The sequence below is a fragment of the Diplotaxodon limnothrissa genome, linkage group LG7 (assembly GCF_057381915.1).
Source record: "Diplotaxodon limnothrissa isolate DT_005_m linkage group LG7, D_limnothrissa_male_GT1.1, whole genome shotgun sequence".
In the NCBI taxonomy this organism is placed as follows: domain Eukaryota; kingdom Metazoa; phylum Chordata; class Actinopteri; order Cichliformes; family Cichlidae; genus Diplotaxodon; species Diplotaxodon limnothrissa.
The window spans coordinates 23,095,778-23,108,618 of record NC_140602.1 but is presented as its reverse complement, the minus strand read 5'-3'; the positions used below and the strand labels follow the sequence as shown (position 1 = coordinate 23,108,618).

At 41.8% G+C, this 12,841-nt stretch overlaps 2 protein-coding genes across 2 annotated transcripts in view; both read right to left on the bottom strand.

Annotated features, from left to right (window-relative positions):
* Positions 1-6,606, bottom strand: part of LOC146628287 (pleckstrin homology domain-containing family A member 7-like) — a 144,997-nt gene extending 138,391 nt beyond the window's left edge. Inside the window, exons 1-3 of the mRNA XM_085359451.1 lie at positions 6,494-6,606; positions 6,287-6,363; positions 6,071-6,128 (exon numbers count right to left, since the gene is read on the bottom strand). Coding sequence (XP_085215577.1) covers positions 6,071-6,128; positions 6,287-6,363; positions 6,494-6,576 — 218 coding nt within the window. The 5' untranslated portion in view covers positions 6,577-6,606. The remainder of the gene's footprint in view (positions 1-6,070; positions 6,129-6,286; positions 6,364-6,493) is intronic.
* The window catches only part of LOC146628286 (uncharacterized), a 124,616-nt gene that overhangs the window by 91,346 nt on the left and 20,429 nt on the right, over positions 1-12,841 (bottom strand). The window lies entirely within an intron of this gene.

The following is a 12,841-nucleotide window of genomic DNA, read 5'->3' as shown; positions in this document are numbered from 1 at the left end:
CTGCCCGTTTCCTCACCTCCACAAATCTGCAAGCAGACTTGAGATTACATGTGATACAATCAACTGGTCGGTACATCCAGTCCACCTTAAAACAGGACATCAATAATAGGTGCTGTAATGGGGAAAGGAATAAAATTGAGCTGTTTTTCTAAAAAACACGCTGTTAGCAGTGTCACGGAGTGGCCAAACAAAATCCGCACAGATACACAGAGGGAGCTGCATCGTCCTTTTTGCGAGTAATAAAAACATGAAAAGCATTTTTCCAGATAGATGAGGCTCCAACAATGGAGTCCTGGGGGGCTGTTACATAAATTCGGCCTCTAGATAAATAGTATGGCTTTGACGTGGAAAGGATATTAGATGTCAAGAGTGTTATTAATTCACCATGGGTTTTTTTCTGTTCAAAAAAATATCAGCCATAAGCCAATTAAAACAAGGACAAACTAAAATGTTTGTTCCTGTTCCAGACGTATCTCTATCATCTTAAGAATACCTGAAATACCTGAAGCTTGACCCCCCCAAAGACTCAGGAATGTGCTTATTGTTATTTCACTTGAATGCTTGAGCGTCACTGAAGAATGATGTGCATGTAATGCTATAAATTACTATTTCTACTGCGGTTAACCTAAAGAGCTGAAAGCATCGTATCTACTTTGAATCCCAATCGAGGTATAATGAGTTTAAAAAAATACATTACAGATACATGTTCACATAGTTTTCAGCAAAGCAGGAGGCTTCTTGTTTTCAAGAGTTAAAATCTGGTTGTTGTTTTTTTAATCCACATTTGTATTTGCATATTTTTCCAGGTATGTTTAAAATTGTATTTTCTTTCATTTTTATGAGTTATCTTTATCTAAAGAAAATTTGTTTTAACTGAAACAATGTAACAAATACTTTTTCATAGGACTGTATGTACTACAATTTATATATTTATATCCAATTCCAAGCTGGACTGGAGAACGTTCTGGAACCTGTCCAGAAACTAAATAGCTGGAGTTCGACTTGTCAAAGGTTTGCAAATAATTGCTGTTTAATAGATAAATACAGATAGACTGCCAACAGGTTGCCATCAGTCTGAATGAATCAAACGTCAGAGGGATGTGTACTCCTTAAGATATTGCAAGCTTTGACACTTTACACTGGCTAAGTCTATTTTTGTCTTTTAGGTTGCTGTTTAGTTTGGGGATTGTTTTTTTTTTTTTTTTAAATCATCTCTGATCCAAGCCCAATTGCATTGTGCTCTGTATAATGACACTAAAGATCATGCACTCTTTAACCATCAAACAGGTCAAATCCCCACTACAACAGAAAAATGAACTAGCATTTCTACAAACGCACAGTCGCACTAAGCCCAGAGACACCCTCCTATTTTTTGTGTTTTGTTTTGTGATGACGGACCAGTGAAGCCACTCCCCACATTCATTTCAGAGAGTTCAGAGATGCGAGTGTGAACATGTATATGTGCACAGGAGAGCATGCGACCACATGAGTCCCACGTCCCAAGTGTGAGTTATACGTGGCATCTTCATCAGGCTCGCAGAGAGCTTTGCTACAAGGACGTCTAGTATGAAACGAACTGTTGAGACAGAAATGGCTCCTCAAGAATATGTGGCGCAATGCGAGGGTGCATCACAATCAAGACGACGCAAAGCATCAAGGCTGTGGTGGTGGTGGTGGTTGCACCACATACTTTGAAGCCATATGCATCTCAAACAAAGAAACTGCCTGCCAACAGCTTGATGGCCAATTACATCACAGATTGAGCGCTATGCCAAGCTAAATCAAAGTGTTGCAAAAATAAAAGGTTTTATTTAAAAAAAAAAAAAACATACACTAGACTAGATATTTTTAAAAAGACAGTAACTGCAGATTTTATGTATTTTCAATATCCCCATTCAGGATTATTTTTAGACAATCCCAACCAAAATGTATATCCCCGGTCACAGCTTACAAGATTTTTAATTACCCCACAAATAGTGATCTGCAATGAAGCAGACAGTATTTAAACATAAGCCAAAAAAAAAAAAGAAAAAAAAAAAAAGAGCTTCCACACAAAGAAAACCATAAAGTGCAACATAACCAATCGTTTCTCTCTGTTATCTGCAATGCCACTTAATTCTCTCAGCACAGAGAAAATGTAAAGCACTAAATCTGCCTGAGGGCGTTTTAAGGACATTTCAGGACCTTAAAAACACTGATTACTGAACAACTGAGTGGCCCATGAGCGCTCTAACAGGTGTTAACCTTCCTTCCTACAGAAGCTTATGTAAATACCTACACAGAGGAAAAAAACATGAATGCTAAACTAGGTTTCCAAAGATATAAACAATCAGTAATAAATGGTGGTTAGCCATTCAACAGACTGGAGACCTCTTTAGGGTTACCCCTGCTCTCTTTATGGCAGCTGGGATAGGCTCCCACCCCGCATGACCCTGAATTGAATAAGTGAAGGAAAAGGGATGGCTGGATGGATAAATAAAACATTTTTATTGTTTTGCTTTTGCACCAACCCTCTACATGTCCTCCTTTGCTCCATCCATGAATCTTCTCTGTGGTCTTCCTCTTTTCCTCCTGCATGACAGCTCCATATTTCACATCATATATCCAATATTTGCACTCTCTCCTCTGCACATGTCCAAACCATCTTTGTCTTGCCTCTCTAACTATCTTCAAATAACGCAATCTCAAACTCAGTGCATACAATAACTCTGTCTACTGCTAAAATTCCAGCTAGTTCCAGCTGTTTATTGAATTCCCTCCTGACTTTCAATCCTCTCAAAGTTGGTAGGAAAAAAAAGCCTTTACATGACGATTTGTCCAGTCCTTGTAGGTCTCAGCGTGTCTTCACATTTGCAATCTGAAGTCTCATGTTTTGAATGAAACCCAGAGTGAAATTCCGAGTCAATACCACCAAAGTCCCAAACTTTTCTGTTCAGGCACTAAACAAGTGTTTTTCCTTCTCTGTCTGCTGGATTACACTGCCAAACACACAAAACTATTCTGCTCAACCGATCTGGACTCTTTACAACAAAGATATGGTCTGAATTTCCAAACTCTTTTTATGACTCTTTTTTCATAAAAAGATCTTTTTAAAGTTTAAAGTCGCCAAATAACTGCATCTTAAAGTTTTACCTCACTGAGAGGACAAAGGAGGGTCAAAGAGCATTTTTTTTTTCTAGTGAGAATTTTGCTTTCATTTCATACATCACTGAAGATGCAGAGATAAGCTCCTGCATCAGGGATAACGAGGCAGAACACAACACAGCCCCAAGACATTCATCTTTTTCACTTATCAGATATCAACTAAAAAAACAAAACAAAAAACCAGTGAGCATCTTTTGTGAGGTTTTGTAAAACAGTTTCATTGTTGTTTTCACTGCAGTCAATTTTTGGCACTTTTCTATAAGGATACAATTACGCAGGACAGTAAAGAAATAATGTTTAGCAGCTAATGCACTGAGTTTATATCCACACTCCCACCATAATTCACACATTTATTGATTAAGATCATGCTGATATTTACGGTGTTTATCAATTTAGAAACACCTTTCAGTATTACTGTGCATTTTATCAGCATATGACAATAAACTTTAATCTCATTCAAGCAGTTTCAGCAAAAACTCAAAAGTGTAACCAAGTAGATCAGTATTCCTGGGAATTTTGAATATATATATATATATATATATATATATATATACCGTATTTCCCGGACTACAAAGCGCACCTGAATATTAGCCGCACAAGCTAAAATCAGGGGAAAATCCTGTTTTGTACATACATTAGCCGCACCTGACCAAAAGCCGCAGGTGTTTCAATATTGACTTATCATATGTAAGAGAATATGCACAAAGCGAATTGTCAGGAAAGAGATGGCTGTTTGGAGACACACCCCTTTTATTAATATTTTGAAAATCAAGTTATGGGTACATATTTGCACATGTGCTGTGCTTCATAAATGAGTAACAAATGTAGTACATAACAGTAACCTACAGCACACCAGAAAAATAGATTCGGACTACCTTTTAGGCTCAGGTGCAGTGACACGGCTTTAACAAGAAGAAAAGTCAGTCATTCACCACCATCTTCCTGCGCACTAAAACCACCAAAGTCCTCTTCTCCAGTGTCGGATACGAACAGGCTCAGGATGGCTTCGTCATCCACTCTCAGCTTCTTTCCTTCGTTGTCACTTTCAAAACCAAAGATAATCCTCATTGTCATTGTCAGTGTCGGAGTCGAACACCCTCTGAAGGGCCGTGGCGGTGTCCTCCTCTTCATCATGCAGCAGTCCAGCCCTTCGAAATCCGTTGGTGATCGTGGATGTTTGCACACTTTTCCACGCTGTCAGAATCCACCGGTGGAGTTGAGCACAACTTGCTTTTCGCAAGTTTATCGCCGCTCGTCATCCACGACTCCCGCTGAACGCATAGCGCTACTTTGAAGTTTGTTTTTCGCGCTACTTGTACGGCACTATGTTGCCTGGCGGATGGACATGTGACCAACATACCACTCTTGAACCCCGATCCTTCCGCCAGGCAACGTAGTGCCGTACAACAGCGGAACAAACAAAACAAATCGTCTTACGATATCACAAAAATCATGGAAAATCTATAGAAAAGCCGCACCTGACTAAAAGCCGCAGGGTTCAAAGCTTGTGCAAAAAGTAGCGGCTTATAGACCGACAATTACGGTATATATATATATAGAATAATCCATCTGAGACACTAAAGACAAAAACAAAAAGGTTTGTCATTACTCCTAATCTTATAAGTCCGTCACTGACGCCCAAAAAACCCCATGCACTGTTATCCCCCCCCCCAAAAAAAGAAAAGAAACCATACCTCACACTGCAGTGAACAGCTGATACCGAGAGAAGACTACAGACTGTGTCTCAGCAGGGGGCCTGACTCTCACATAATCTGAGTTTTAATAAGTTTTTCCGACCCTACAATTAATTTGTAGGGTCGGAAAAGCTTATTAAAAGACCGCTGATTAAGGATCAAATGTCAGTAATCAGGTTACTAAGATTACCTGCAAACCATAATATAATATTTACACTGTAAAATTCTTGATAATACAGATTATGTCATGGGTGTAGGTATGCATGTGTGTCTTCAGCTTGTGTTACATAAGAGTCAGTCTGCCAGAAGGGTTTAATTGTTATGTACGCAATGAGAGTTGTGTTTCTTTCCTACAGCTGTTTGTAGGAGTCTTTTTATTTGACTATGTTAAACTTATAATACAACTTTAATATGATATGAATGCATTTACAAAACAATGCATTCAAACAACAACAGTAATTATCTTGGGCAGAGCCCATCACTGGCCCATAGCTTTAACAAGTCAATTAAACACTGACCTAATTACCAGAGTCATTAACCTGCCAATTTTAAATGCCTTTACATTTAAATCTCAAGTTAAAGATATATGGTGGAAAACCTTCTATAACACATCTATAGTATATTGTGAGCCCAACAACCAAACCATACAGTTCTATACAATGGTTAGTAGAACCTGATCATAGAGGGTTAGTATTAAGAAGCTGCAAGTCTGCTTACTGGTAATCTTGAAAGAGGTCACATGTCCATCAGGATTTCTTTATTACATGGTTATCAGCCTAAACAACTATCTGCTGCCCTGTAGTACACAATAAACTCTGTAGGTTATCCAGGAGCTAAAATATGCAAAAAAAAAAAAAATTCAAACTACTTCTGGGATATGAGGAAGTTAACCAGAGATCATCTCTTATCACTGTATAACAAATTAACTCTCGTAAAAGCTCGCAAACACACGTGAGTGTGGGTCTGTACCAAAAGGCAGAACGCGAGAACATGACAAACACCTGATAGCCGCTTCTCACGCACAGCACAAATGAAAGCAGTGAGGTCATTAGAGGTTCAGCAGGTTAGCCCCAGGCACACCCCATTTAAATCCGCACTGTCCCAGCGGTCATTATTCCTGCTAGTAGCAGGGAGTTCGAGCCAGGAGCCATATTAAGCTGCACGGCAACTTCAAGTAACGCACAGGTAGCAGTAACGGAGACGGCAGCAGTATATGTCTGTAAGGAACTTACTTTATGAAGTAACTGGCCCCTTCGTCCGTAAAACCTTCCTCCCATCCGCAAGGCAGGTCTAAAATAAAACCAGACAACAGACTTGTTCGTAACACTTGAAACTTTGTCGGGCCCGGACCGTATAGTGAAGTTAGCAGCGACAAACACCGTTAAATAAGCAAATATGCGAAATAAGCACAGGTGAAACTGCCCTGGAGACCTAGCTTAGCTAGCTACCTGAGCGTATCATGTGTCCAGAGTTTACAGGTTGACCGGAGCGGGGATGGAGCCAGGTAGTGGTCCGTGTCTCATCGCTGCAGCACAGACAGAGAGAGGAGGGAAAAACACCTGTTACACCGCCGGGAAGAAAACACCGGGCAGACCCCGCCAACTCCCGTTAAACCGGGAGAGACGGCGCGATAAAGCGTTTGTTATCCCACTCACTTGATGAAGAAGACCCTGCCGTCCCCGCAGACACCGTAAGACCAGTGTTCAGGTAAGGTGTCCCGCCCGAGAGGCGCCGCCATGATCCGGCTTCAAGTCCTATTTCATCTCATTCCCTCTCCATGAAGTCTCCCGGGAGCTCAATAATCACTGCTAGGGCCAGCGCTGCCTTCAGGGACTCATCGGAAGCCCGTACATCCGAGCATCAACATGATCAGGCAGTTACAGAACAGGGCTTTAAACAGATGAAGATTAACTCCAAAATTTCTGGAAAGCAGGTTTAACGATTTTTTTTATGCATTGGTGTTTTGAACAATACCAATATAGGCAATAAAACTGAATATAAAACGGACAGAAGCTGAAGTATTATATAGCATCCAGGCTTATATGTATATGTATTGAGTTTGTGTATATATAGTGAAGATTGCAGGGTTGTTGTTTTTTTGTTTTTCTGTTTCCCCGCCTCGCTTCTTGCCTTCTTTTTTCTTATAACTAATTTGCCCTTGTACTCTTTTGTCACCTCAGTAAAGACTCCTCTAACACATTTTTTAAGTCTTACTCCCTGTTAATCTTTCTCACCTTCACATTATGCTGACACAAGTTATTTCTCGTTATCTCTTATCTCATGGTTGTTACTTTCTAACCAATTACTTTATTCCCTATTATACAAATTTAAATTTAAATGGCAGCTCAAAGCTTAATCATATCTTTGCTTGCTTTCCAGACTCAGCAGTCCGTCTTGCCTCCTTTTACACTCATAGCTCCAATTAATTCAGAGATAGAAAAGCTTTGAACCCTGAACTGTCATTTGATAGCTTATTCCTTTCATTTATTATGACCAGAGGCTCAAACATTACCTCTAAACCTGTTAACTTCAGTCTGTGTATTCACATAGACACACATTTAGATTTACAGTCACAAAACATATCACCCAGTGTTTAAACAGATTTTAGGCTAAATTTAATTGAAAAAAAAAAAAAGCATTACAGTGAAAGGAATTTTCCAGTTTATTCTTGTCCATTTCTTTGAGTGTTGAGACTCTGCCAAAGCAATCTGGACTTAATGTCTATAGTCCTGGCTGTGGCTCTGTTTATGTGCTGCAAGCTTGTATGAGAAGCAATCAGCCTGAGCTCAAAATTGTGACTTTTAAGCGATTATTATTTTCACAGTTTCACCAGTTCTAGTCCAGTCAGAAACCATCAGTCATCTTTGCAATGACATCTTTGTGTCTTTTACTAAATGGTCCCATAAATCTGTATAAAATATACATTTTCCACAGGAAACATTTATAAAGAAAAAAAGCCTGATTTGTTGCCCTTCTACAGCCATATATTCAAGTGCTGTGCTTTAAGTAGAATGTTCAGGTCTCTGTACTTTACTTCAGTAGTACTTGAGACAACTGTGTACTTTTACTCCTTACATTTTGAAAATGGACTTGTTACTGTGGAGCAGGGAAATTATTTTACTGCTATTGTTAAATAATCATCATCATTACCATTGCATTAATAATATAATCTGCAGCATTGATATTGCATTCAGAGGTTTAAACAGTGTGTGTCTTTCAGAAAGACTAAGTTGCAGGAGTTGACGGGAAGTTGCAGAGAGTTTGCAGAAGTGAAAGCAGAGTCTAAGTTATTCTGAGGAGCAGGCTAGACGAGGCTATTTGAATTACTAGGTTATTCAAATTGTCTGTTATACTTTTATATTCTTTTATTAAGCTTTTAGTAGAGGTTCTTGATTAAAACATTTATTCAACATAGTACATATAGTTTCAGTTAGGTTATTACACATAAGGATGAGCCTCTGGTCTGGTAAAAGGTCAGAAGTGCAACGGGTGAGATGAGAGAGCATGTAAGGTCAACACATACACACACACATACATTAGTTAGACTCATTTATAGGTGAGAAGTTGGTCATGTTTGTCTCTGGAAAGAGGAACAGTGTCTGGCAGGATGTGGGGCTCGTGTTCCAGACGAGATAGAAGACAACGTTCTTTCAAACCGTGTTAAAAGTCATTGTGGTTTTGATTTGACGTATGTATATATTCTGTCTGTGACGTATGAAGGGGCGTCATTAATTCAAACCCTGATGCTATAAAAATCTGTGTATGCTTTGATTAAGTCGAAGATCAATTGCTGTCTGTGGTGATCTTCCCACGCGTGTAATCATTAAAATCAATTGTTTGACCAAGATCTTCTGGACCTGGTTGTTTGTACTCTCCTTCCTCAATCTTTGAACCTTAACATTACTTTTGCTTTAAGTCATTTGAGGGAAGTTATTATTTCGTCAATGCAGGCCATTAAACATCAAACTGATCTGAGTCTGAACAGCAACACAGGAAAGGAAGTCCTGTTCACCTATTAGTCACCAGGGAATGTCACATAAAAATAGATAAAAGAGCCAAAATGGTGTGGAATAGTCAGGGGTTAAAGTGGGCCGGTGTTTTTATTTATTTATTTATTATGCACAACATCGGAACGACTGCAGGTCGTGGTAGCAGTACTTCAGCATATAGCTAGCCCAACACAATATGAGCACAATATGTTTGAAGTCTTCTAGTTTTCTCATAGTGGTTTTGAGTGTTTGTTTTCTTTGTATTCTTTGTCTGTTTCCCCAGTCATGTCTCTGTTTATTGTCTCCCTTTGTGTTTGTTATGTCTGTATGTCGCACTCTCAGTGGTAGTTTCCTGTTTTATTTTGATAGTCTCTTGTCCTGCTTGTGTTATGTTCAGCTTTGTCTGACTTAGTTCACCTGTGTCTTGTTTTGCCCAGCCGTGTTGCATCTTCCTAATTACCTCATGTGTGCATTAAAGTCCTCAGTTTCCCTGTTGTCTTCATCATGTCATTGCCGTACTCCTCCATGTTGTGTGCTCAGCTAATGTTTTTGTTAGCCTTGCTGTTTCTACCTAATAAAGCTGTACTTTGAGTTTACTTTTGTCTGAGGGTTCCTGCATTTTGGGTCTGCTCTCCACCGGATGATCTGATATCCTCGTGTTGGTGTTGTTCCCAGACCATCATGAAAATGTTGTTCCAGGTTCAACATTGCAAGTGACCAATCACATTGTTGTGACGTTATTCTTTTGCGCGCCAAGCCATTCGTGCATTTATGAAATTCCAATGTTGCAAGGACGATATCAATTCTGCTTACTGTTTATTAAAGGGTTACGGTTAGGGTTAGGGTCAGGGTCCGTTGATCGGCGGACAGAGGCGGTTTCACGCAGCTTTAGTACAGTTTTTTGTTTTACGCCGGTTTTTCCCGAAGTCGCAAAAGTTTGACGTCACAACATTCTGATTGGTCACTTGCAATGTTGATCCTGGAACAACATTTAGTATGATGATCTGGGAACAACACCAACACGAGGATATCAGATCAACCGCTCTCCACCTACCACCCAGCATGCCTATGCAATTCTGACTTTTTCATCAAAATTTCTTTTTTTTTCAGAATTCTGAGAAAAAAGTCAGAATTAATAATAATGGATTGGATTTATATAGCGCTTTTCAAGGCACCCAAAGCGCTTTACAATGCCACTATTCATTCATTCGCGCATTCACACACTGGTGGAGGCAAGCTACGGTTGTAGCCACAGCTGCCCTGGGGCAGACTGACAGAAGCGAGGCTGCCATATCGCGCCATCGGCCCCTCTGGCCAACACCAGTAGGCGGTAGGGTAAAGTGTCTTGCCCAAGGACACAACGACCAGGACAGAGAGCCCAGGGATCGAACCGGCAACCTTCCGGTTACAGATACGCTTCCCAAACTCCTGAGCCACGGTCGCACCCCGAATTCTGACTTTAATCTCAGAATTCTGAAAAAAAAAAATTTTGATGAAAAAGTCAGAATTCTGACTTTTTTCTCAGAATTCAAGAAAAGAAGAAAAAAAAAAGACGTGCCCACTTTTTTTTTTCCAGTGGCCCTAATCCTCTTCCGTAGACACAAGTAAAATGTAGCCAATTGTGTTTATTGTCCCCCCCATCCCCCTACCCTGTGGTAGAGAGATGGCAGAGAAAATGGAGGGGGGATGGGGGTGGGCTTGTGAAGAAGAGAGTAAAGGAAAGATAGAAGAGGAAAAAGCACTAGGCGACAGTGGGGAGGAAAAACTGCCTTTCAACAGGGAGAAACATGAGGGTGAGGGTGAAAAAGAAAAAGGATGAAAAGGTGAGGGGAGAGGTTTTAGGAGAAAAAGGGAAAGAGGGAAGCAAGGGGGGGGGGAGAAGGGGTGAAAATTAAGATGGAACAGAGGTGGAGAAAAAGGAGGCTATATCAGGTGAGGAGCAGCAGTCTCCCTCCTCTGGAAAAAGAGGAAGCGTTTTTGCTTCTTTTTCAGGCACTGATCCGGCACTTTTTTTCTCTAGGATGAGGGTTTTCAACTCATCGATTGTTTCTCAAGTTCAAGTTCAAGTTCAACTTTATTGTCACTTCAACCATATACAGTTTAAAAATACACAGTGAGGCGAAACAACGTTCCTCCAGGAACCAAGGTGCTACAAGACAAGTTAGTGCAAAAAAAATAATAATATATAATATATCTAGTAATAATATTGTGCAAAAGAGCATGTACAGGTTGGTGTGTGCGATGGTTTGGTGGTGTAGGTCAGTGTGTTTGCGCTTTGTGTTGGTTAGTCAGTCCAGTCTCAATGTTTTGAGGTATTTGAGTTAAGCTGAGTGATAATGTTAGTGTATGTGTGTGTGTGCGTGTTTATCAGTCAGTCCTTTTTGCTGAGGAGACGGATGGCTTGTGGAAAAAAGCTGTTGCACAGTCTGGATGTGCGTGCCCGAATGCTTCGGTACCTTTTTCCAGATGGCAGGAGTGTAAAGAGTGTGTGAGAGGGGTGTGTCCGATCAGCCACAATGCTGGTGGCTTTGCGAATGCAGCGTGTGGTGTAGATGTCCTCAATAGAGGGTAGAGAGACCCCGATGATCTTCTCTGCTGTTCCCACTATCCGCTGTAGGGTCTTGCGGTCTGATATGGCACAGCTCCCAAACCAGACAGTGATGCAGCCGCTCAGGATGCTCTCAATAGTTCCTCTATAGAAGGTGGTCAGGATCGGTGGTGGAAGCCAGGCCTTTCTCAGTCTTCTCAGAAAGAAGAGACGCTGTTGGGCTTTCTTGTGCAGGGAGCTGGTGTTGAGGGACCAGCCGAGGTCCTTCTCCAGGTGTACACCCAGGAATTTGGTGCTGTCAACGATCTCCACAGAGGAGCCGTTGATGCTCAGCGGTGAGTGGTCGCCTCGTGTCCTCCTAAAGTCAACAACCATCTCTTTTGTCTTGTCAACATTCAGAGACAGGTTGTTGTCCTTACACCAGTCCGTTAGTCTCTGCACTTCCTCTCTGTACGCTGACTCGTCGTTCTTGCTAATGAGACCCACCACGGTCGTGTCATCAGCGAATTTAATGATGTGATTTGAACTGTGTGTTGCTACACAGTCATGAGTCAGCAGTGTGAACAGCAGAGGACTGAGCACACAGCCTTGTGGGGCCCCAGTGCTCAGTGTGGTGGTGCTGGAGGTGCAGTTCCCGATCCGTACTGACTGAGGCCTTCCGGTCAGAAAGTCCAGGATCCAGTTGCAGAGGGAGGTGTTCAGGCCTAACAGGCTCAGCTTTCCGATCAGTTGTTGGGGGATGATCGTGTTAAATGCTGAGCTGAAATCTATGTACAGCATTCGGACGTGTGAGTCCTTCTTGTCCAAGTGTGTCAGGGCAAGATGGAGTGCAGTGGAGATGGCGTCGTCCGTTGAGCGGTTATGGCGGTATGCAAATTGCATTGGGTCCAGTGAGGGGGGCAGCAGGGTCTTGATGTGTCTCATGACGAGCCGTTCGAAGCACTTCATGATGGTGGGTGTAAGTGCGATAGGGCGGTAGTCATTGAGACAGGACACAGAAGACTTCTTGGGCACGGGGACGATGGTGGTGGCCTTGAAGCACGTGGGGACAACGGCACTGCTCAGAGAGATGTTGAAGATGTCGGTGAGAACATTTGCCAGCTGATCAGCACATTCTCTGAGCACTCTGCCTGGGATGTTGTCTGGTCCAGCAGCTTTACGTGGATTGACTCTGCGTAGAGTTTTCCTCACCTCAGCTGTAGTGAGACACAGGACCTGGTCGTTCGGAGGAGGGGTGGTCTTCCTCGCCGCCACGTCATTCTGCCTGTCGAACCGAGCATAGAAGTTGTTAAGCACATCTGGGAGGGAGCCGTCACTGTCACAGGCAGGTGGTGTCGTCCTGTAGTTAGCGATGGCTTGTAAGCCCTGCCACATGCGTCGTGTGTCGCCGCTGTCCTTAAAGTGGTTGTGGATTCTCTGGGCGTGTGCGCGCTTCGCCTCTCTGATGGCCCGAGAAAGTTCAGCCC